The 27,564-nt window shown below is 31.1% G+C and overlaps 1 protein-coding gene across 1 annotated transcript in view; it reads right to left on the reverse strand.

Moving 5' to 3' along the window:
* LOC142336892 (uncharacterized) overlaps nt 1-26,694 on the reverse strand; it is a 28,608-nt gene extending 1,914 nt beyond the window's left edge. Inside the window, exons 1-5 of the mRNA XM_075385862.1 lie at nt 26,556-26,694; nt 26,168-26,288; nt 5,502-5,683; nt 4,825-4,973; nt 2,795-3,065 (exon numbers count right to left, since the gene is read on the reverse strand). Coding sequence (XP_075241977.1) covers nt 2,795-3,065; nt 4,825-4,973; nt 5,502-5,683; nt 26,168-26,288; nt 26,556-26,588 — 756 coding nt within the window. The 5' untranslated portion in view covers nt 26,589-26,694. The remainder of the gene's footprint in view (nt 1-2,794; nt 3,066-4,824; nt 4,974-5,501; nt 5,684-26,167; nt 26,289-26,555) is intronic.
* Nucleotides 26,695-27,564: the final 870 nt, after the last annotated feature.

Genomic DNA, 27,564 nt, shown 5'->3' on the forward strand with positions numbered 1-27,564 from the left:
GATTACACTTTAACCACTTACTAGTCTTTGGTTTAAGATCTTAGTGAGGAAAAAGATTTATTTTCTTATTCTTTGTCATTTTGGCGCATATTAACGTAATCAATAATTTGGTTTCTGTTTACATTTTATTTGCACAAATTAAAATATACATTTACAAGCTTTTACAATAAAACGTGACAGAGAACTTGGTGTTTGTTGAAAAATGTACCTCATTATGTAAGAAAAGAATCAAAAGAATAAATTTTGCATAAATACATTTATTTTTTTTCTTAACTTTTTCAAAATCAAAGAGAAAAAACTTCTTTGAACAATAAAATTATTTTGATTGGCTACGAGAATTTTGAGAGATAATAAAAGTTTTCGTTTAAACTGTTTTTGATGTGGCAGTAGCTCTAAAATGTTTCCTTAAAAAATTATAACAGACAAATTTTTATACAAAACTGATCACAATAAAATCTTTACACTTGAGTGATCTGGACCTTAAAATCAAAATTTCTGAAAAATTTTGCCTTTCAGTATAAATAAGCTAACAAATGTAATCAGCTTTTGTTTTTTGTGGAAAATTAACACATAGCGCGTGATATCATACAGATGCACGAATTTGCATCAAAAATTCATTTGAAAAGCATAGTTGATCATGTGTGCTCTGAACTATTATTCATTACATTTGCAGAGGAATCAAAACTTTTAAAATATCAACGCAGAATGCAACTTCAAACATCAAAATTATATTTTTCATATCAACCAATGAAAAATTTAGAAACCCACTTAAATGGGTGTTAAAAGTACACATGAAAAAGCAAACAATTCAATTAACTTTAACAAAAACGTTCCATCTACACTCGCATTAGCCTGGGAAGTAGATCTAAAAATAACAATAAAGTCCTCACATAGAAGTGCACTAAATTGCATTAAGATGCCAAATAAAGAGATAAAATCTTAACGGGATCTGAATCTCATCATTATCAAAACTGGATCGCAAAAAATTTATTTTGGTTTTTTCTATGATCAGAGTGCTGATCACGGCACTTATTAAAAAATTTTACAAAATCAGAGTAGATTTTACAGCTGAGCTCGGAAACAATGAATTGAAGTTTTGCGTTATATTATGAAATTTACGAATTTCTTAACTGTTTTATCAATGAATAGCAGTGAAAAAGCCATAAACCGGAACTCCGTAAAAACTTATTAGGCTATGCTTGAAAATTAAACCATCAGCAGCTGACTAAGTAAAACGAATATAACAACTGTAAAATGCTCCTGTCATGCTCCGGGTAAGCAAAATAAAAATTCAAACTTACAAAAATTTTCATTATTGTACTTCCTTTTGTTATTCTATTGTGAATACAATGAAAAACCAAAACCTAATGTTCAGCATATGTTCACCATCAAACAGTATTGAATCTTCGATTTACTATTGTGATATAATGATGCAGTCACTCAAGTCCAGGCAGCGAATTTTTAGACGTTTGCCTTTAAAAACTGTACTTGTTTAAATTGGGTTATGCTACTTTTGATTCCGAAAACAATTCTGTAGCAATAATTATTGACACTGTGATTATTTAACGTTGGAATTCTGTCTAATGATGATTGCAGAGTTTGATGATTTTTTTCTTTAACTTTGTATTTTGAGTAATGGTCTTGCTTGATAGAAATTATTTTACCTGACTGTTAATTGATTTTTTTATTGTTATCGATATTTTTGTTCAGTTAACTCTCAATAAGTTTTTTGCTGTGATACTAATAGTGCAACATGTTTCCACTAACTTTAAGCGTTGTTTTTAGCAACATTTCAGGTACGATTAGATGTAAAATCAATTTCTTTAATTTATCTATTATTTAATTGCTCCAATTTCAAAACCAAATTTTCCCAAGTTCCTTTTTGCAATTTGTCTTCCTAATTGGCCAGTAATAATGCTAGAGCTTCTATTCCATTGACAGATTAGGTTTTTATTCATTTGTTTATAAGTGACATCTTATTAACAGCAAGTGTGAAAAACGTATGCAAATTAGAGGAAATTTTCTTTCTTAATACATACATACATACATACATACATACATACATACATACATACATACATACTTACATACATACATACATACATACATACATACATACATACATACATACATACATACATACATACATACATACATACATACATACATACATACATACATACATACATACATACATACATACATACATACATACATACATACATACATACATACATACATACATACATACATACATACATACATACATACATACATACATACATACATACATACATACATACATACATACATACATACATACATACATACATACATACATACATACATACATACATACATACATACATACATACATACATACATACATACATACATACATACATACATACATACATACATACATACATACATACATACATACATACATACATACATACATACATACATACACACTCACACACACACATATATATATATATATATATATATATATATATATATATATATATATATATTGGTGGAAATGTCATTATCTAACATAACATTATGTACAAAATGCATATTTTTAGCAATCAAATTTGCTTGAATTTGTCTCTGTTTTCCAAAATTGCGGTTAACGACATGTCAATTAGACACAAATGAATACAAGCTCAGTGAATTCAACCAATTATTTTGTCCATACTATACTGACCATCCGTTTATTTTTTAATTGTATGAAGTTGGGCAGATTGAGTGAATAATAACTCTAATTTTTAAGCCAAAATTATCTTACCATCTCATATAGCCAAGGCATGTCTGCACTAGCTGGAGTGTCCAACTTAAAACATCTGTCAACAGACACAGTCTCTCCAAGCAGAAAGTCAGTTGAGCAGATATTGTCCAAAGAGGAGGAGGTGGAAGGGGAGGAGGAGGAGGAGGCATTGTTGTACTTGGAGAGGAACCACCAGTCTTCACTCCTGCTATCTGACAACTCCACGAGGTAGTCAATAGTCTTGCGCAGGTCAGTGCCTGGGGAGAGCAGTCCGCAGATGTCACGCAGGGTGCTAGACATACATTCAGACTGATACCCGTGCCGAGGAATGAGCGGGGAAAAATGCAAGAAATGAGCGGAATTTGAACGGAAGGTTTAGCAAAATCCGCTCAAAGCCCTTGCATTTTTTTTGACCAGAATGAGCGGAATTTCCGGTTTTTATTTGAGCGGAATAAAAATGCAAGAAATGAGCGGAATTTGAGCGGACAGAACTCGCACTGTTATTCGACCGTTTCTTACTATAAAAAATGTGACAGAACGGTAGAAAAACGAACATTGTTTTCACGCTTTTTTTTTACTTCTTTCCATTTTTTGTTCTCTAGTATATATACTACAGAACAAAAAAATGGAGAATGGAGAAGAAGTAAAAAAAAAAGCGTAAAAAGAATGTTCTTTTTTTTCTACCGTTCTGTCACATTTTTTATAGTAAGAAACGGTCGAACAGCAGTGCGAGTGTAAAAAACGGCGAACTTAAAAGAAGCAGACCTTGTTTTTATGATGCAAGCAGCGTTTCACGAAGTGTGATTTGAACTATGGCCTTTGTCGAGCATTGTTCCATTAAATAAACTCACCGTCAATACATTAACATTGAAAAGATGGTGAGAATGCACTGGGGAGAGAATTGAGAAGTAATGCACTGCTTACATTCCTAAGAGGAACTGGATCATATGTTGCTAATATCTTACAAAAAAATTAAAAACGACCAGGCATCAAAAGTTCCTTAGAAAAAAATGCAGCCCTCATTACAGCCAATATAACCAAAAAGATATAAAACAGAAACTTTTATTGATGCTTACGTTATATGAACCAATTTTTTCTTGAAATACTTAATACCATCAAACCACAACAGTGCTAGCTTTTGATAGATGCATAATGTTTATATATGTTCATATATAAACTTACTTTATTTAAACAGAATGTTTAAACATGTGTAATGCGGGTGCAAAACTAAGCGGGGGTGGCGCGCTAGCAGAAAAGATTCCTAGTTTCGACCTTCTACTGACCCGATTAATCTCAATGTTCATTTCGAGCACTTAATGAAAAGACTAACACAACAATAATACTTGTGCTTCCTGTGTAATCGCAGTGGAACAGCATTAGGCCCACATTAGCATGTTCTCAGCTGTTTTTTTTTCTTTTTATTCCCCCACATTTCAGACTGATCTTTTAATGAGCAGCATTGCTCTTTTTTGGTGACTATAGTCACTTTTTTTAGGATGATCGCTTATTCTCAGTGTTACACATTAGCGACAAATTTGCACGAGAGTGTTTCTGATCAGTCATTTTTGTCACTTTTGAAGTTAGTTTTTGTCTGGTACCTCAGCAACGATATGACTTTTAACTACTGCAGCTGTTGTTTATATAGACATAGTACAAACTTGCAAGTTCCTTGCATGTGTATCAAGAAACAGGATCATGGCAACATAGCCGATTGTTTTCGATATGAGATGACAATACATACCAATTTGTCAAATATTAAAAGTCACCTTTGAACCAGGTTTTGCATTCGAATTCATAATATAAAGCACGAACTATCTAGATCTACTGACGATCTATACCGATCGGTTTCCGCAAATTAAAACCGATGAAAACCGACGATTTCTTTGAATCCGATGAAATTCTCAACACGGGGAGTTATCAAGAATTGTCGGAAATTTCAGCTCCCGTTAGTTTCGGTATTGACAATCTATACAGATCAATAAATAAACAAGGAAACGAAGAATAAATTGTTCTACCATATGCAGAAGAATAAGTGAACTCAAACGACGTACCAAGTCTTGTCGAAATGACTGAAGACGCCTTTCACCAGACTCAAAACATCATCGTGGTAGTCATAGTCGTAGTCATCCTCTGCCTCCTCGTTGAGTTTGAGAAACTTCTCATTCAACAACATATGGATTGACTCACATGTCAGCTCAGTCTCCAAATTCAAATCACGTTTCACCCTTTTCTTTAATAGGGAAGTAAAAATCCACTGTCAACCAAAAGCTTTTGAAATGAAACTTTCCTCTTATGGATCTTACAAGTTTTAGACGACAAAATTTCAACGAAATTAGTAGGCTTAAGTCTTTATCAGAGAGACTTCTATTAATTTGACTTTCATAAAAAAATTTTTATTTAAATTTCTTTATAAACGAAAGTTCTATTATTACTTCTTCATATCCAATGATTAATCGCCGGTTATTGGAATTAGGCAGGCAAACCAGTCGCAAATTTGTTTAGTTTTTATGATATTTGCATCATTTTTAAAGCTTTTCGGGATTGAAAATTTTTGACTTTTATTGAAACTTTTTAATGAAAGTAGTATTAGGACAACAAAATTTTAAAAATTTCCACTGTAAAATAGCAGGTTTTACAATGACAATAGTTTTATAAAACCGCATAATACGTATATGATTTAATTTAATATTTAATTTAAGTTATAATAAATGTGAAACGTGATGTGTGCCTTAAGTGGTCCCAGTTGCATCCAAATTCGTGTCTTGATATCCAGGGTATCTGTGGATTTGATAAATCCCAGTGGGAACTGAGCAGATCCCTTTAGACAGACCTTTCCGAAGTCAGAACTGCTGACAGTGTTGTTGTTGTTGCCAATAGTCAGCTTTTCTAAGCTGATTCGGGAGTTTAGTGCTGGATAAAACAGAAAGAGGGATTTTTTGAAGACTGGACCTCCTTCTCCACCCCCCCCCCCCCCGCCCCTCTCTCTACACACACACACTCACACACACTAACACACACACACATACAAACACACATACACACACACACGCACACACACACACACACACACACACACACACACACACACACACACACACACACACACACACACACACGGACACACACATTTAAATGGCGGAGTCTAACCATCTATAATTGAGCTAAAACTAAAACGGCATGCTTTGATGTATACAAACAAAAGCCAAAATAAAAGCCAGAAGCTCATTAGTTTGATCACACATATTCAATACAACAAAAAATGTTAATTAGGAACACTTCTTGAACTCTTCATAGTGAGGAAAGAATTGGAATAACACAATGGTTGATACCCTGATATGTGTCGGAAGAGTTCTTAATGACTGGAAGAAACGCATGAGCGGTAACTCCCCAGTAACTCCCAGTAACTCAAGAACAAAGAAAATGACAATAGGTGTTGAGACAAAACATTAGATACGTCAGGCATCATTGGAAGAACACCACTGGGAATTTGTGAATGGAGTATTGTGAAATGATTCCAATTTTTTTAGCCAAAATTTGTGAATTTATTAAATTAATATTAAAAGAATTTTTGCATTTTTTTTTAAAGAAAGCTAGGGGTATTGTGATTTTAATAAAGTTTTGCGCATTGATTGTTAAGTATTTATTGAAAAATCATACGAAAATTATTCACATTATTATTATTGGGGGATCTGGTGATAGTGTTTGAACGAAACTTAGGCAATTTTTTGAATTATAAATTGAAAGAATTTGACAGCTATGTTTCTGAAATTATTCCAATGAATAGTAGTGCGATTATTGTGAAAACATTTGAGTGAACATCAAGACTCTCTAATTCAATTTTAAGTGAAATTAGTTATAGCTTTGCAAATTTTTCAATGATTATTAGGTAGATTCTCAGGGAAATTTCTATACAAAATTTTGAACTGTGATTAGATTGATATTTGATTATTTATCATTCGCGCACAGCACTTGAGAACTTCCAATTGGGCATTTTCAAAATTCCACAAATCGTCGCAGTGGTGAGGTGACAAAACATTGAAATTACCTGAACTGTCCTATGCCAGAGCATCGATTAGTTTCTTGATTGGATAAATATTGTGTTTATTAGGTAACTAATTGATGGGAATTATACGTAAAAAATGTTTCAATATACAAAAACAACTAAAAACTGGTTTCTTCTAGTGAACTGTTCCTTGCAATGTTTAATTGAGATTGCAAACTTTGTTGTTATAGGTATAAAGACACGTAAAGTCATCAAAAAAATAGAAAATATCAAAAACATTTCAAAAATTTTAGTTGAAAATATTTATTTTCTTACAGAAAGCAGTTGCGAGAAAAAACAAAAAGTTGCAAGTTTAGTTGACAAATTCGTAAATTTTTTACGAAAAATCATACGAATTTTATTCACATCATTATTATTGGGGGATTTAGTAATAGTCTTTGAATGAAACTTTGGCAATTTTTTGAGTTATAAATTGAAAGAATTTGACAGCTATGTTTCTGAAATTATTCTAATGAATATTAGTGCGATTATTGTTGAAACATTTGAATGAACATCAATCAAGACTCTCTAATTCGATTTTAAGTGAAATCAGTTATAACTTTGAAAATTTTTCAATGATTGTTGGGTAAATTCTCAAGGAAATTTTTAAATGAAATTTTGAACTGTGATTAGATTGATATCTGATTAATTATCATTTGCCCGCAGCACTTGAGAAGTTCCAATTGGGCATTTTCAAAATTCCACAAATGGTTGCAGTTGTGGGGGGTGCCAAAACATTGAAATTGCCTTAACTGTCCTATGCCAGAACATCGAATAATTTCTTGGTTGGATAATTATTATGATTATTAGGTAACCAATTGATGGGAACTATACCTAAAAAATGTTTCAATAAACGAAATCAACTAAAAACTGGTTTTCTCGAGTGAAGTCTTACTTGCAAGGTTTAATTGAGATTGCAAACTTTGTTGTTATAAATATGAGGACACGTAAAATAAGTCAATATTGTTTTTAGTTTTGATGAAAAAATCAATTTAATTTTGAATATTCAAAAACATTTCAAAAATTTGCTGGAAAATATGTTATTCCTTACAAAAATGCAGTTGCGAGTAAAAGAAAAAGTTGCAAGTTTAGTTGGCAAATTCGTATAATTTGTCAGAGCCTCTATAGAGCATATAAGGCGCCATGTACGACAAACACACGCACAAACACAAACACACACACACACGGACACACATACACACACACACACTTAAATGGCCGAGTGTAATAATCTCTAATTGAACTAAAATTGATTTGGCATGTATTGATGCATACAAGCAAAAGCCACAAAAAACGTCAGAAGCTCATTATTTTGATCACACATAATTGAATCAACAAAAATATTGTCACTAGGAATGAGGTAGCATTTCTTGAAGTCTTCATAGTGACGAAGGAATTCGAATGACCCAAATGGTGATACCCTGATATGTGATGACCAGTTGTTAATGACTGGTTGTTAATAATGAGTTGTGTAATAATGTCTAATAATGAGTTGTTAAAAAAAACTCATGAGTGGTAACTCCCCAATAACTCCCAGTACCTCAAGATCAAAGAAAAAGAAATTAGGCGTCGGGACAAAAGCATTAGATACGTCAGGCATCATTGGATAAACACTAGGATTGATTTGTGAATGAGATAAAGTGAAGTTATTCTAATTGCTAATAGCCAAAAATTAGGAATGATTTAATTTAATATTAAAGAAATTTTTGCAATCTTTTTAAAGAGAGCTAAGGGTGTTGTGATTTTGGTAGAGTGTGGGCCATTGATTGTTAAGGCTTTTTTGAAAAAACAAACCAAAAATAATCACATTGTTATTAGAGGAATTATTGATAGTGTTTGAATGAAAATCAAGCAAATTTCTGAGAGATAAATTGAAAAAATTTCAATGCTATGTTTCTGAAACTGTTTTAATGTATTGTAGTGGGATTATTGTAATAACATTTGAATGAACATCTAGATTTTCTATCTTACTTTTAAGTGAAATCAGTTGTAACTTTGAAAATGTTCTAATGATTAAAAGGTAGATTCTCAGGGAAACTTTTAAGTGAAATTTTGATTTTTGATTGGATTGATATTTGATTAATTATTCGCCCAAAGCACTTGAGAACTTCCAATTGGGCAATTTCAAATTTCCGCAAATTGTTGCAATGGTTGGGTGGCAAAACATTATAATTGCCTCAATTGTCCTATGTCAGAGCATCGAATAGTTTCTTGACTGGATAATTATTATGTTTTTTAGGTAACCAATTGATGGGAATTATACCTAAAAAATGTTTCAATATACAAAAACAACTAAAAACAGGTTTCTAGTGGACTGTTCCACGCAATGTTTAATTGACATTGCTAACTTTGTTGTTATAAGTATAAAGACATGTAAATTGATCAAAAAAACGAAAACATCAAAAACATTTGAAAAATATAAGTTGAAAATATTTATTCTCAGACAAAAAGGCAGTTGCGAGAAAAACAAAAAGTTGCAAATTTTGTTAACAAATTCATAAAATTTTTTAGAGCCACTATCGAGCATATAATGCGCCATGTACGACATCCACACACAAAAACACAAACACGCAGACACACAAACGGACACACATACACACACAGCGACACACAAACAATTAAATGGCCGAGTATAACAATCTATAAATGATGCAAATCTGAACTGGCATGTATTGATGAATATAAGCAAAAGCCACAAAAAAGTCAGAAGCTCATTATTGTGATCAGACATGTTTGATATAACAAAAAAAATTATTTAGGGACATTTTTTGAACTCTTCATAATGAGGAAGGTATTGGAATAACTCAATGATTGATACCCTGATCTCTGTCAAAAGATTTGTTAACGACTGGAAGAAACTCATGAGCGGTAACTCCAAAGTAATTCCCACTAACTCACGAAAAAACTAAATAACAATAGGTGTTGAGGCAAAACCTTAGATACGTCAAGCATCATTGGATGAACACCACTGGGAATTTGTGACTGGAGTAATGTGAAATGATTCCAATTTTTATTAGCCAAAATTTTCGAATGTATTAATTTAAAATATTAAAGGGATTTTAGCATTTTCTTAAAGAAAACTAGGGGTATTGTGATTTTAGCAGAGTTTTGGGCACTGCTTGTTGAGGATTTATTGAAAAATCATACAAAAATTATTCACTTTAGTAGTATTAGGGGAACTAGTGACTGTGTTTGAATAAAACTTAGGAAATTTTTTGAATTATAAATTGAAAGAAATTCACAGCTATGGTCCTGATATTATTCTAATGAATAGTACTAGGATTATTGTGAAAACATTTGAATGGACACACACACTTAAATGGCTGAGTAAAACAATCTAAAATTGAACTAAAATTGAACTGGCGCATGTATTGATGTATATATACAAAAGCCACAAAATTCAGAAGCTCATTATTTTGATAACGCATATTTGATATAACAAAAAAAGTTAATTAGGGACATCTCTTGAACTCTTCATAATGAGAAAGGATTTGGAATAACCCAATGGTTGACACCCTGATCTGTGTCGAAAGAATTCTTAATGACTGGACGAAACTCATGAGCGGTAACTCTCCAGTAACTATCAGTAACTCAAGATAAAAATGACAAGAGGTGTTGAGACAAAATATTAGATATGTCAGGCATCATTGGATGAATAGTTGGGGGAATTTGTTAATGAAGTAATGTGAATTCATGCCAAATTTTATAAGCCTAAATTTGTGAATGTATTAAATTATTATCAAAGGGATTTTTGCTATTTTTTTGAAAAGAAAGCTAGGGTTATTGTGATTTCATTAAAGTTTTGGGCATTGATTGTTAAGATTTTTTTGAAAAAACAAGCCCAAAGTAATCACACTTTTATTAGAGGAATTAGTGATAGTGTTTGAATGAAAATCAGGCATATTTCTGAGTTATAAATAGAAAAAAATTCAAAGCTTTTTTTCTGAAATTGTTTTAATGTATAGTAGTGGGATTAAACATTTGATTGAACATCTAGATTCTCTATTTTAATTTTAAGTGAAATTGGTTATAGCTTTGAAAATGTTCAATTGATTATTAGGTAGATTCTCAGGGAAATTTTTAAGTGAAAGTTTGAACTTCGATTAGATTGATATTCGCTTAATTATCATTCGCCCGAAGCACTTGACAAATTCCCATTGGGCAATTTCAAAATTCCGCAAATTGTCGCAATGGTGGGTTGGCAAAACATTGTAAATGCCTTAAATTTCCTATGCCAGAGCATCGAATATTTTCTTGATTGGATAATTATTATGTTTATTAGGTAACTAATTGATGGGAAATAGAGCTAAAAAATGTTTCAATATACAAGAACAATTAAAAACTGGTTTCTAGTAAACTGTTCCATGCAATGTTTAATTGAGATTGCAAACTTTGTTGTATTAAGTATAAAGACACGGAAATTCATTAAAAAAACAAAAAAATCGAAAACAAATAAAAAATTTTGGTTGAAAATATAAAAAAACTAGGGGTATTGTGATTTTAGTAAAGTTTTGGGCTCTGCTTGTTGAGGATTTATTGAAAAATCATACGAAAATTGTTCACTTTAGTAGTATTAGGGGAACTAGTGATTGTGTTTGAATGAAACTTAGGCAATTTTTTGAGTTATAAATTGAAAGAAATTCACAGCTATGTTTCTGAATTTATTCTAATGAATAGTACTGGAATTTTTGTGAAAACATTTGAATGAACATCAAGACTCTCTAATTCAATTTTACGTGAAAGTAGTTATAAATTTGAAAATTTTTCGATGATTATTAGGTAGCTACTCAGGGAAATTTCTAAATGAAATTTTGAACTGTGATTAGATTGATATTTGATTATTTATCATTCGCGCACAGCACTTGAGAACTTCCAATTGGGCATTTTCAAAATTCCACAAATCGTCGCAGTGGTGGGGTGACAAAACATTGAAATTACCTGAACTGTCCTATGCCAGAGCATCGATTAGTTTCTTGATTGGATAAATATTGTGTTTATTAGGTAACTAATTGATGGGAATTATACGTAAAAAATGTTTCAATATACAAAAACAACTAAAAACTGGTTTCTTCTAGTGAACTGTTCCTTGCAATGTTTAATTGAGATTGCAAACTTTGTTGTTATAGGTATAAAGACACGTAAAGTCATCAAAAAAATAGAAAATATCAAAAACATTTCAAAAATTTTAGTTGAAAATATTTATTTTCTTACAGAAAGCAGTTGCGAGAAAAAACAAAAAGTTGCAAGTTTAGTTGACAAATTCGTAAATTTTTTACGAAAAATCATACGAATTTTATTGACATCATTATTATTGGGGGATTTAGTAATAGTCTTTGAATGAAACTTTGGCAATTTTTTGAGTTATAAATTGAAAGAATTTGACAGCTATGTTTCTGAAATTATTCTAATGAATATTAGTGCGATTATTGTTGAAACATTTGAATGAACATCAATCAAGACTCTCTAATTCGATTTTAAGTGAAATCAGTTATAACTTTGAAAATTTTTCAATGATTGTTGGGTAAATTCTCAAGGAAATTTTTAAATGAAATTTTGAACTGTGATTAGATTGATATCTGATTATTTATCATTCGCGCAGAGCACTTGAGAACTTCCAAGGGGGCATTTTTAAAATTCCACAAAAATTGTCGCAATGGTGGGGTGGCAAAATATTGACATTGCCTCAACTGTCCTATGCCAGAGCATCGAATAGTTTCTTGATTGGATAATTATTATATTTATTAGGAAACTAAATGATGAGAATTATAACTAAAATATGTTTCAATATTCAAAAAAAAACTAAAAAATGGTTTCTTCTAGTGAACTGTTCCTTGCAATGTTTAATTTAGAGATTGCAAACTTTGTTGTTATAATTATAAAGACACGTAAAACAACTTGATATCGTTCTTACAAAAATGCAGTTGCGAGAAAAAGAAAAGGTTGCAAGTTTAGTTGACAAATTCGTATAATTTGTCAGAGCCTCTATAGAGCATATGATGCGCCATGTACGACATACACACACACAAACACAAACACACAGACACACACACGGACACACACACACACACATGGACACATACACTTAAATGGCCGAGTATAACAATCTATAATTGAACTAAATCTGAACTGGCATGTATTGATGTACATAAGCCAGTTGCGAGATAAATAAAAGGTTGCAAGTTTAGTTGACAAAATCGCATAATTTGTCAAAGCCTCTATAGAGCGCATAAGGCGCCATGTACGACATACACACACAAACACAAAAACACAGACACACAAACGGGCACAAATACACACTCAGCGACAAACATACACTTAAATGGCTGAGTATAACAATCTATAAATGAACTAAACCTGAACTGGCATGTATTGATGTACATAAGCCAGTTGCGAGAAAAAGAAAAGGTTGCAAGTTTAGTTGACAAATTCGTATAATTTGTCAGAGCCTCAATAGAGCATATGATGCGCCATGTACGACATACACACACACAAACACAAACACGCAGACACACAAACGGACACACATACACACACAGCGACACACAAACAATTAAATGGCCGAGTATAACAATCTATAATTGAACTAAAACTGAACTGGCATGTTTTGATGTATACAAGCAAAAGCCAAAAAGAAGTCAGAAGCTCATTATTATGATCACACATATTTGATATAACAAAAAAGAAAATGAAAATAGGTGTTGAGACAAAACATTAGATACGTCAGGCAACGTTGGATGAATACCAGGGGGAATTTGTGAATGAAGTAATGTTAATTTATTCCAATTTTTGTAAGCCCAAATTTTTTAATGTATTAAATTAATATCAAAGGGATTTTTACAAATTTTTAGAAAGAAAGCTAAGGGTATTGTGATTTTAGTAAAGTTTTGGGCATTGATTGCTGAGGATTTATTGAAAAATCATACAAAAATATTCACATTATTAACATTAGGGGAACTAGTAATAGTGTTTGAATAAAATTTAGGCAATTTTTTTGGATATTAATTGAAAGAAACTCACAGCTATGTTTCTGAAATTATTCCAATGAATAGTAGTGGGAACATTGTGAAAACATTTGAATGAACATCAAGACTCTCTAATTCATATTTAAGTGAAATTAGTTATAACATTGGGAAATTTTTCAATGATTATTAGGTAGATACTCAGGGAAGTTTCTAAATGAAATTTTGAACTGTGATTAGATTGATATTTGATTAATCTTTCGCCCAAAGCACTTGAGAACTTCCAATGGGGCATTTTTAAAATTCCACAAAAATTGTCGCAATGGTGGGTTGGCAAAATATTGAAACTGCCTCAACTGTACTATGCCAGAGCATCGAATAGTTTCTTGCTTGGATAATTATTATGATTATTAGGTAACTAAAAGATGGGATTTATACCTAAAAAATGTTTCAATATACAAAAACAAGTAAAATCTGGTTTCTTCTAGTGAACTGTTCCATGCAATGTTTAATTGAGATTGCAAACTTTGTTATTATAAGTATAAAGACACGTAAATTCAACAAAAAAACGAAGACATCGCAAACATTTCAAAAACTTTATTTGAAAATTTTATTTTATTAAAAAATTTTGTTACAGATCTATTTTATTACAAAACGGCAGTTGCCTGTAAAAAAATAGCAAGTTTGGTTGGCAAATTCGTAAATCTTTTCAGATCTTCTAAAGAGCATATAATGCGCCATGTACGACATACACACACACTTAAACACAAAAACACAGACACACACACACGAAAACACATACACACACAGGGACACACACACTTAAATGGTCGAGTATAACAATCTATAAATGAAGTAAATCTGAACTGGCATGTATTGATGAATATAAGCAAAAGCCACAAAAAAGTCAGAAGCTCAATATTGTGATCAGACATGTTTGATATAACAAAAAAAATTAATTAGGGACATTTTTTGAACTCTTCATAATGAGGAAGGTATTGGAATAACTCAATGATTGATACCCTGATCTGTGTCAAAAGATTTGTTAACGACTGGAAGAAACTCATGAGCGGTAACTCCACAGTAATTCCCACTAACTCACGAAAAAACTAAATAACAATAGGTGTTGAGGCAAAACATTAGATACGTCAAGCATCATTGGATGAACACCACTGGGAATTTGTAAATGGAGTAATGTGAAGTGATTCCAATTTTTATTAGCCAAAATTTTCGAATGTATTAATTTAATATTAAACGGATTTTAGCATTTTCTTAAAGAAAACTAGGGGTAGTGTGATTTTAGCAGAGTTTTGGGCACTGCTTGTTGAGGATTTATTGAAAAATCATACGAAAATTATTCACTTTAGTAGTATTAGGGGAACTAGTGATTGTGTTTGAATGAAACTTAGGCAATTTTTTAAATTATAAATTGAAAGAAATTCACAGCTATGGTTCTGAGATTATTCTAATGAATAGTACTGGGATTATTGTGAAAACATTTGAATGAACATCAAGACTCTCTAATTCAATTTTACGTGAAATTAGTTATAAATTTGAAAATTTTTCGATGATTATTAGGTAGATTCTCAGGAAAATTTCTAAATGAAATTTTGAACTGTGATTAGATTGATATTTCATTAATCATTCGCTCAAAGCACTTGAGAACTGAAAACTTCCAATGGGGCATTTTTGAAATTCCACAAAAATTGTCGCAATGGTGGGGTGGCAAAACATTGACGTTGCTTCAACTGTCCTATGCCAGAGCATTGAATAGTTTCTTGATCGGATAATTATTATGTTTATTAGGAAACTAATTGATGAGAATTATACCTAAAAAATGTTTCAATATTCAGTAAAAACTAAAAAATGGTTTTTTCTAGTGAACTGTTCCTTGCAATGTTTAATTGAGAGATTGCAAACTTTGTTGTTATAATTATAAAGACACGTAAAACAACTCGATATAGTTCTTAGTTTTGGTGAAATAATCAATTTAAATATGAATATTCCACTTACAGTGTGAATTATAGTTACATTAACAAAATCAAAAACATTTTAAAAATTTCAGTGGAAAATATATTAATTCTTACAAAAAGCCAGTTGCGAGAAAAAGAAAAGGTTGCAAGTTTAGTTGAAAAATTCGTATAATTTGTCAGAGCCTCTATAGAGCATATGATGCGCCATGTACGACATACACACACACAAACACAAACACGCAGACACACAAACGGCACACATACACACACAGCGACACACAAACAATTAAATGGCCGAGTATAACAATCTATAACTGATGTAAATCTGAACTGGCATGTATTGATGAATATAAGCAAAAGCCACAAAAAAGTCAGAAGCTCATTATTGTGATCAGACATGTTTGATATAACAAAAAAAATTAATTAGGGACATTTTTTGAACTCTTCATAATGAGGAAGGTATTGGAATAACTCAATGATTGATACCCTGATCTCTGTCAAAAGATTTGTTAACGACTGGAAGAAACTCATGAGCGGTAACTCCACAGTAATTCCCACTAACTCACGAAAAAACTAAATAACAATAGGTGTTGAGGCAAAACCTTAGATACGTCAAGCATCATTGGATGAACACCACTGGGAATTTGTGACTGGAGTAATGTGAAATGATTCCAATTTTTATTAGCCAAAATTTTCGAATGTATTAATTTAAAATATTAAAGGGATTTTAGCATTTTCTTAAAGAAAACTAGGGGTATTGTGATTTTAGCAGAGTTTTGGGCACTGCTTGTTGAGGATTTATTGAAAAATCATACAAAAATTATTCACTTTAGTAGTATTAGGGGAACTAGTGACTGTGTTTGAATAAAACTTAGGAAATTTTTTGAATTATAAATTGAAAGAAATTCACAGCTATGGTCCTGATATTATTCTAATGAATAGTACTGGGATTATTGTGAAAACATTTGAATGAACATCAAGACTCTCTAATTCAATTTTACGTGAAATTAGTTATAAATTTGAAAATTTTTCGATGATTATTAGGTAGATTCTCAGGAAAATTTCTAAATGAAATTTTGAACTGTGATTAGATTGATATTTGAGTAATCATTCGCCCAAAGCACTTGAGAACTGAGAACTTCCAATGGGGCATTTTTGAAATTCCACAAAAATTGTCGCAATGGTGGGGTGGCAAAACATTGACGTTGCTTCAACTGTCCTATGCCAGAGCATCGAATAGTTTCTTGATTGGATAATTATTATGTTTATTAGGAAACTAATTGATGAGAATTATACCTAAAAAATGTTTCAATATTCAGTAAAAACTAAAAAATGGTTTCTTCTAGTGAACTGTTCCTTGCAATGTTTAATTGAGAGATTGCAAACTTTGTTGTTATAATTATAAAGACACGTAAAACAACTCGATATCGTTCTTAGTTTTGATGAAATAATCAATTTAAATATGAATATTCCACTTACAGTGTGAATTATGGTTACATTAACAAAATCAAAAACATTTTAAAAATTTCAGTGGAAAATATATTAATTTTTACAAAAAGCCAGTTGCGAGAAAAAGAAAAGGTTGCAAGTTTAGTTGACAAATTCGTATAATTTGTCAGAGCCTCTATAGAGCATATGATGCGCCATGTACGACATACATACACACAAACACAAACACGCAGACACAAAAACGGACACACATACACACACAGCGACACACAAACAATTAAATGGCCGAGTATAACAATCTATAAATGAAGTAAATCTGAACTGGCACGTATTGATGAATATAAGCAAAAGCCACAAAAAAGTCAGAAGCTCATTATTCTGATCAGACATGTTTGATATAACAAAAAACTTAATTAGGGACATTTTTTGAACTCTTCATAATGAGGAAGGTATTGGAATAACTCAATGATTGATACCCTGATGTGTGTCAAAAGATTTGTTAACGACTGGAAGAAACTCATGAGCGGTAACTTCACAGTAATTCCCACTAACTCACGAAAAAACTAAATAACAGTAGGTGTTGAGGCAAACCATTAGATACGTCAAGCATCATTGGATGAACACCACTGGGAATTTGTGAATGGAGTAATGTGAAATGATTCCAATTTTTATTAGCCAAAATTTTCGAATGTATTAATTCAATATTAAAGGGATTTTAGCATTTTCTTAAAGAAAACTAGGGGTATTGTGATTTTAGCAGAGTTTTGGGCACTGCTTGTTGAGGATTTATTCAAAAATCATACAAAAATTATTCACTTTAGTAGTATTAGGGGAACTAGTGATTGTGTTTGAATGAAACTTAGGCAATTTTTTGAATTATAAATTGAAAGAAATTCACAGCTATGGTTCTGAGATTATTCTAATGAATAGTACTGGGATTATTGTGAAAACATTTGAATGAACATCAAGACTCTCTAATTCAATTTTACGTGAAATTAGTTATAAATTTGAAAATTTTTCGATGATTATTAGGTAGATTCTCAGAAAAATTTCTAAATGAAATTTTGAACCGTGATTAGATTGATATTTGATTAATCATTCGCCCAAAGCACTTGAGAACTGAGAACTTCCAATGGGGCATTTTTTAAATTCCACAAAAATTGTCGCAATGGTGGGGTGGCAAAACATTGACGTTGCTTCAACTGTCCTATGCCAGAGCATCGAATAGTTTCTTGATTGGATAATTATTATGTTTATTAGGAAACTAATTGATGATAATTATACCTAAAAAATGTTTCAATATTCAGTAAAAACTAAAAAATGGTTTCTTCTAGTGAACTGTTCCTTGCGATGTTTAATTGAGAGATTGCAAACTTTGTTGTTATAATTATAAAGACACGTAAAACAACTCGATATCGTTCTTAGTTTTGATGAAATAATCAATTTAAATATGAATATTCCACTTACAGTGTGAATTATAGTTACATTAACAAAATCAAAAACATTTTAAAAATTTCAGTGGAAAATATATTAATTCTTACAAAAAGCCAGTTGCGAGAAAAAAAAAAGGTTGCAAGTTTAGTTGACAAATTCGTATAATTTGTCAGAGACTGTATAGAGCATATAAGGCGCCATGTACGACATACACACACACACAAACACAAACACACAGACACACACACGGACACACACACACACACATGGACACATACACTTAAATGGCCGAGTATAACAATCTATAATTGAACTAAACCTGAACTGGCATGTATTGATGTACATAAGCCAGTTGCAAGAAAAAGAAAAGGTTGCAAGTTTAGTTGACAAATTCGTATTATTTGTCAGAGCCTCTATGGAGCATATGATGCGCCATGTACGACATACAAACACACAAACACAAACACACAGACACACAAACGGACACACATACACACACAGGGACACACACACTCTTAAATGGCCGCATATAACAATCTATAATTGAACTAAAACTGAACTGACATGTATTGATGAATATAAGCAAAAGCCACAAAAAAGTCAGAAGCTCATTATTTTGATCACACACATATTTGATATAACAAAAAACTTAATTAAGAACATCTCGTGAACTCTTCATGAGGAGGGAATTGGAATAACCCAATGGTTGATACCCTGATATGTGTCGAAAGAATTCTTAATGACTGGAATAAACTCATGAGCGGTAGCTCCCCAGTACCTCCCAGTAACTCAAGAAAAAAGAAAATGACAATAGGTGTTGAGACAAAACATTAGATACGTCAGGTATCATTGGATGAACACCACTGGGAATTTGTGAATGGCGTAATTTGAAGTAATTCCAATTTTTATTAGCCAAATTTTGTGAATGTATTAATTTTTGGGCATTGATTGTTAAGGATTCATTGAAAAATCATACGAAAATTATTCACATTATTATTATTAGGGAAACAATTGATAGTGTTTGAATGAAACTTCTCTCGAATGAGACTCTCTAATTCAATTTTAAGTGAAATTAGTTATAGCTTTGAAAATTTTTCAATTGTTATTAGGTAAATTCTCAGGGAATTTTTTAAATGAAATTTTGAACTGTGATTAGATTGATATCTGATTAATTATCATTCGACCACAGCACTTGAGAACTTCCAATTGGGCATTTTCAAAATTCCACAAATTGTCGCAATGGTGGGCTGAGAAGACATTGAAATTGCGTTTACTGTCCTATGTCAGAGCACCGAACAGTTTCTTGATTGGAATATTATTATGTTTATTAGGTAACTAATTGATGGGACTTATACCTAAAAAATGTTTCATCATGCAAAAACAACTGAAAAATGGTTTCTTCTAGTGAACTGTTCCTTGCAATGTTTAATTGAGATAGCAAACTTTGTTGTTATAAATATAAAGACACGTAAAATAACTCTATATCGTTTTTAGTTTTGATGAAATAATCAATTTAATTATGAATATTACACTTACAGTGTTATTTCTAGTTACACAAACAAATCAAAAACATTTCAAAAATTTTAATGGAAAATATTTATTTTCTTACAAAGAGGCAGTTGCGAGAAAAGGAAAACGTTACAAGAATCGTATAATTTACTGCCAGATTGGTGTAATATTTGTATACTGCCAGATTGGTGTAATATTTGTATACAAAATAGAAAAGACCGAGACAAAATTTTCGTGATTTCATAACCAAATTTTTGTACGAAAAAGCATTGATCTATCTTGTAAGTGTAATGTAGTGTACCATTTTTAATAGAATGTAGTGTAGTGTATCTTTAATAGAATGTAGTGTACCATTTTTAAGGAATAAGTATTCATTTAGTGGTTTTTTGTTTCTACTTCTTTCTGTATCTTAAAACAGATGGTTTAATTCCCATAAGCTGTCCTTAGTTATCTAGTTTATTTTAAAAAAATAGGCCCGATACTGAAAGTTTTATATAAACGTTTGACCGCCCGGTACCAATAAATTCTTCAAATATTTTGAAAACATTATTAAATTATCTGAAAGTTTATAGTACCTTTTTAAAAAATTTTATTGAGTTTTGTTCAATAACAAAACATTGAAAAAAATTAATATAAAGGTAAACAACAGAATTGAATATTTATTTGTTAAAAATTGCGCCGGTGAAAAGAATTTAACAGTAATCATACAATAAAAAGTTTTTTAAATCTTAGTTGCAGTTTGGTTGCCAATAATTGCTTGGGTTTGCATTAAATTGCTGGATTTTAATCATTTACGCTTCAGAATGTAGCATCAAACTTTCTCAAAAAATTCCTCTTTGGTCAAATTTCCTCTTTGGTCAAATAATGAATTTTTTTCAACTTTCCCCGAAACCTTCTACCTGAATCGTATTTTTGGATAATTGAAGAGCCGCATTGATACATTTTTCGGTATGGAAGAGTTCTATACGCTTTTATATTTCTGTAGCTCAATATCCAGAAATTACAAGTATGTTTTACAAAGTTTTTTTCTATTACTTTTTAATTAAAACAATGCCTTCGTAAAGTGGTCAAATTTTACGCCAGCTAAAAAAATTTACATACGATTTTCCCAAAAAAACTATAAAAACAGTCTTGCTCAACAAATTTTTGCAATTAAGATGCCATAACACCTCAATTTTTATTGATCAGCTATTGCTTTACATCATTTTTCATTAGAAAAAAAATTAATTCAAAGGACAATCCAACGGAACCAATTTGTGTCACATTCGTTCACATTCGTCACATTCAAGACCAGAATCTGACATATCTAATCTATTTTTCGTTTTGCACTCAGAAGCAAGTATAACTGTTGAAACCTGGTCTTGGAATCATTAAAAACCTGCTTGATAAAATGATTTTTGAGTGAACAAAATAAATCTTATGTGACTTTATTTGAGCCTCCAATTCTACAACTGTTTTGAATCTGCTCCCTTCTGAAGGAAACTATTTCAAAACTGTTTTTGGATTGTTCATTTTTTCATTGTTAAGCTGAAGATATAATCAAATGTAAAAAAAATGAAGTCTCCAAAAATTGGTATTTTCACGCCTAAAATTTACTCTAGTAATCACGTTGGTATTTTTTCTTCTCTCCGCAAAAAAAAACGTGCCACCAAAATTGATTTAGCAAAAACAAGATAATCCAGAGTACAGTTCTTCGCTCACAAATAAATTTAGGTTAGGATCTACTAATGTTAAGCAAAACTACGGAATTAATTTTCATTTAGTCTTCTTGTCAATTCATCTGTATTCTCTATAATGAAACGAAGACTTGTGATTTGTATTTTTTAGGTTTTTTTGGTGTTCTAGTGGAAATCAGTCATTTAATAGTTTGTAAAATAACTCTTATCAGTAAAAAAACTTATTAAAAAAATTCGTACAATGATTGTTTTTCATCCCTAGTCCACAATAAATTTAATAAGAACAAAAAAAGTTCTAAGATTAATTACATACGCTAGAAAGCTTCAAGATGCCAGATTTCAAAATATATGGACTCATGTTTGGTTAAAAAAGAGTACAAAACCGTGGGAATAAATGGATGATATCAAATCAAAATATGGTTTTGTTCCACTAAAAAAATTTCCTGTACGGTATTTTTCATACCAAAATTTGGTTTTCAATATAGCCAAATTCATGAATCCGTTCTGTTTGCAAATATTTCAATTATCTTGAGACAAAAATTTAAAAAAGAGTGTAAAAATTTACACAGTTTTCTGCTTTAGCTAGTTGACGAAACAAATTTAAAAATTGAAGAATTCTTGTTGGTTTCAAATTTAAGTTTTAACAGAAAGTTCAACGGCGGGGTTTAGTTCACTGAAAAGCACTCAGGGTGTTTAGATATGATGATAAAATTTATATTTATTTTCTATTTGAATGATCTGTGTTGGTTTGAATCAGAAACAAACTGATTGTTTCGTATGTTTGAAACCGAACATGCCGGAATTTTTTGTGTAACTCAAACCAAACAAATCAAAAATTTCCTGTTGTTAAAAATGAATGAAAACAAGTTCCGTTTTACTGAAGAGGGCGACAAATTTAGTGATTTGCTGCAAGTTTTCTCGATGTTGCTTAAATATATAAATATTTGTAGATAATCTGTTTTGGCTTGAATTGGAATCTGAACTCAAGATTATGACGGTGGCATTTTGATAATGAGGCCTGCATTCTGAAACTATAAAATTTCTTTGTTGAATTTATTTGGAGGTTCTCCTTTTATTTCATCATGCAAGATAGATCCATAACTATGTCTTCATTTTTATGCTTATTTATTATAGTTTTCCTAGGGAATCTGTACTACTCATTATCGGGTTGGCATTTTTAGCCATGTTGACTTCTGCGGTACTCCTTTATGCCCTTCATAAAATTAAAATTATGGTGTTCACCTTTTGCTGATACACACCATAACCTTCCAGATTTTTCTGGTGCGAAATTTCTCGATAGAAAACCTTGTGATTTTTCAAGTAATTTCTAATAAAAGTTTACATGAAATCTCATTATATCACATAGAACATTAGAGGGCTGACCCGAGAGAATCAAGTAATTTGACTAACAAAGTCACGTGATCTTTACCGTTTGTGCCCCCCAGCTAAGTGGACGCGTATTATTTGCACCCCACAGACCCACGTACCATATTTTAACATATTGATTAACTATGTAATGATACGTGCTCTGCAACTGGGGCTGCATATCTAAACACTAATTGCAACCACATTAGGAAAAAGTTTTTACAAAATATTAAAATATGCTGAGACAAATTTCTGGTGATGTCATAACCAATTTTTTGCGAAAAATTATTGATCTATTAATTTTGATAGCCTGTAGTGTACAATTTCTAAGAAATAATTGTTCATATAGCGTTTTTTGTTTCTTCTTCTTTCTGTATCTTAGAATACATGGCTTGATTCCCGTAAATTGCCCTTAGTTAAATTGTTTATTTAAAAAATTAGGGCCTGATATTGAAAATTTTATGTAAATGTTTAACCACTCTGTACCAATAAATTCTTCAAATTTGAAAACATTAATAAATTATCTGAAAATTTAAAATCCCTTTTTAAAAATTTTAATTAATTTTTGTTCAATGAAAAAACATTAACAAAATAAGAATTGAATAATTAGTTGCTAATGAAATACACCGGCAGTAAATTTTTAAAACTTAGTCGCAGTTTGGTTGTCATTCAACGCTTGGGTTTGCATTACGAAAGCGAAGATTAAAGATGAAGTTTGGTTGAAATGTTGCGTGATTTTGAACATATTTTGAAGCTGACGCAAAACAAAAAGAAACAAAAGTACGACCTCTACAATTTCCTGTACGCTGCGGAAAGTAGCATCAAAATTTCTCCAAAATTAGAAGTTTTCCTTCGTCAAATTTTAAAATTTTTCAAATTTCCCCAAAACATTTTACCTGAATCGTAATTTTGAATAATTGAAGAGCCGCATTGATATATTTTTCGGTCTGGAAGAGTTCTATACGCTTTCATATTTCTGTAGCTCAATATCCAGAAACTACAAGTATGTTTTACAAAGTTTATTTCTATTACTTTTTAATTAAAATAATGCCTTCGTAAAGTGGTCAAATTTTACGCCAGCTAAAAAAACGCACATTCGATTTTCCCAAAAAAACTATAAAAACAGTCTTGCGCAACAAATTTGTGCAATTATGATGCCATAACACCTCAATTTTTATTGATCAGCTATTGCTTTACATCAGTTTTCATTAGAAACAAATTATTTCAAATGCCAATCCAACGGAAACAAATTGGTGTCATATTCGTTGTTAATGAAAAGACCTGAATCAGATATATCTAATCTATTTTTCGTTTTGCACTCAGAAGCAAGTATAATCGTTGAAAACTGGTCTTGGAATTATTAAAAACCTGCTTGATAAAATGATTTTTGGCGAACAAAACAAATCTTATGTGACTTTATTTGAGCCTCTAATTCTACAACGGTTTTGAATCTGCTCCATTCTGAATGAAACTATTTCAAAACCATTTTTGGGATGTTCATTTTATCATATGTTAAGTTGAAGAAATAATCAAATTTATGATAAATGCAAAAAAAAAATTGGAGATCTCCAAAAATTGTATTTTCACGCCTCAAATTTTCCTCAAGTAATCACAGTGGTATTTTTTTCTCTCCGCAAAAGAAAACAAGCAACCAAATTTGATTTTGCAGAAACAAGCTAGGTTAGAATACAGTTTTGCTCCTAAATAAATTTAGGTCAGGAACCATAATGTTAAGCAAAAACGCGGAATTAGTTTCCATTTAGTCTTCTTGTCAATTCATCTGTATTCTCTAAAATAAAACGGAAAATTTGGATTTACAATTATTAGCTTTTTTTGTTGTTCTAGAGGAAATCAATCGTTTATTAGTTTGTAAAATAACTTATAATTAAAAAAACCTACTATTAAAACTTGTATAATGATTCTTTTTCCAGCCCTAGTCCACAATAATTATAATAAGAACAAAAAAAGTTTATGATTAGTTTCATACGCTAGTAAGCTTTGGAATGCTTGATTTCAAATTATATAGAATTGTGTTTGGTTAAAAAAGAGTATGAAATCGTGGGAATAATCGGTTGAGATCGAAACTAATTGTGGTTAAGTGTCGCTAAAAAAAATTGCCGGTACGGTACTTTCCATGCCAATATTTGACTTTTTTGGTTTTTAATATAGCCAAAGTCATGATACCGTTCTATTTGCAAAAGTTTCAGTAATCTTTAGACAAAAATTTTGAAAAGAGTGCAAAATTTTACAGAATTTTCTGCTTTAGCTCGTTGACGAAACTAAGTTATAAAAGTTAAAGAGTTCTTGTTCGTTTCAAATTTAAATTGTAACAGGAAGTTCAACGGCAGGGTTTAGTTATGGTTGATAAGATATGATGATAAAAACTTATATTTAATTTCATTTTGAATGATCTCTGTTGGTTTGAACCAGAAACAAAATGACGATTTCCTACGTTTGAAACCAAACTTACCGGCATTTTTGTCTAACTCAAACCAAACAAATCGAAGTTTCCTGTAGTTAAAACTGAATAAAAACAAGTTCCGCTTTCCTGAATAGGGAAACAAGTTTTGTTGTTTGCTGCATTTTTGCATTTTTTTCTCAGCGTTGCATAAAGTTATAAATATTTGTAAATAATCTGTTTTGGCTTGAATTGGAATCTGAACTCACGATCATGAAGGTGGCATTTTGATAATGAGGCTTGCATTTTTAAACTATAAAAACTCTTCAATTTTAGTTTTATTGGAGGTTCAGTTTTAACTCCATCATGCCAGATAGATCTTTATAATTATAGCTTTAGTATTATATTTATTTATTATAGATTTCCTAGGGAATCTAGTTTCCCTATAAATAAATTTTATATTATTATATAATAAATATAATAATAAAGCTATAATTATAAAGATCTATCTGGCATGATGGAGTCTGGCAAAATTGAACCTCCAATGCTACTAAACTTGAAGAACTTTTTATAATACAGCGGTACTCACCATCGTCAGGTTGGCATTTTGGGCAATGTTGACTTCTGCCATACTCCTTTATACCCTTCTTACAATTAACATTATGGTGTTCACCTCTTGCTGATACGCCACAAAGCAACACCATAACAAACTAAAACTTTCTCGGGTGAAATTTGTTCTCAATTGAAAACCACGTGATATTTCATGTGATTTCAAACAAAAATTTATATGAAATCTCAATAAATCGCATAAAAAATAAGGAAGGCCAACCCAAGAAATTCGTGTAAACTTACATACAAAATTGCGTAATCTGCTATTTTGTCGGGTGTCACTTTCCCTGGAGAAATTTTTTCCTCGAAAAATGTCAGCGCACAATTTTTTGTGTAACCTCACACGAGAAAGTTTTAGAATGTTGCACCAAAACAATCATCTTTAAACTTCCCACGCTCATAATTTAAATTAACTGAAATTTGAATAGAACTTTGACTGAACTTTGAATAGAGCTGCAACTTGAATATTGATAAGATATTCAATAACGATATTCACCAAATGACCCCAAACATAAATTTTGTCGAAGCCTATCTAATAAATATTGGCCGTGAATAAAAATAGTTTTCAAATATTTGACTGACACCATTTCTGATCTACAACATAAGGATGTTTGTGTGGTCGGGGCTACAATACCTATTTCTTTTTACTGTGATTTTTGTTTAAATTTGAGGTTGTGTAATTTGCTGAATTTACTCGAACCCATTAGGAAAGCGATACAGCGTATACAGAAAAAGTTAATGTGAAATGTTATAACCTAAACTGAGTGATAATGCTCTAAACTCAGATTTGATTCGATATAAAATAACATGGTTTGGTTTATTTTTAGCTTTTATCTGTTCACTTTTAATTTTTTTGTGGCATCAGCGTTACGGGGAGGGTCTATTTAGTCAACTGGTTTTCTTGTTCAAAGAGTGTTACAAAGAGTGAGTCGTAGAAAAAATAGTAGAAAATAATGTCAAAACTTAAATGAATTTATCTATTTTAAATGCATTAATGAATTTAAATGCATTAATGTGTTACTTTATAACCCAACATAATTTTTTCCAGATTTTAAAAACGATCCAGGCTTTTTGTTCAATGTAAAACAGTGTTTTTTTGTAAACACTAGTTATCATAGCATAATGGTAAAAACATAAGCAGCTGCCATATTTTTTATAGCTATAAGACATTAGGTGATGGGCGCATTGAACAATTTCTTTCAAACACTTTGCACGAAAAAAAGCAAAAATTTCACCTACCTCACTAAGAAGAAAAAAAGCAATTGAACAATGTGATTAAAGTGACCTTTTTTTGTTGATGTCTATTTTTTCTGCTCTCAGAGAGATTTGACAATTATCATTTGCATCAGGCGAAGACAAAAAACTTTTTTTGTAATC

Source organism: Convolutriloba macropyga, chromosome 3, assembly GCF_964194025.1.
Source record: "Convolutriloba macropyga chromosome 3, txConMacr16.3, whole genome shotgun sequence".
Taxonomy (NCBI): Eukaryota; Metazoa; Xenacoelomorpha; order Acoela; family Convolutidae; genus Convolutriloba; species Convolutriloba macropyga.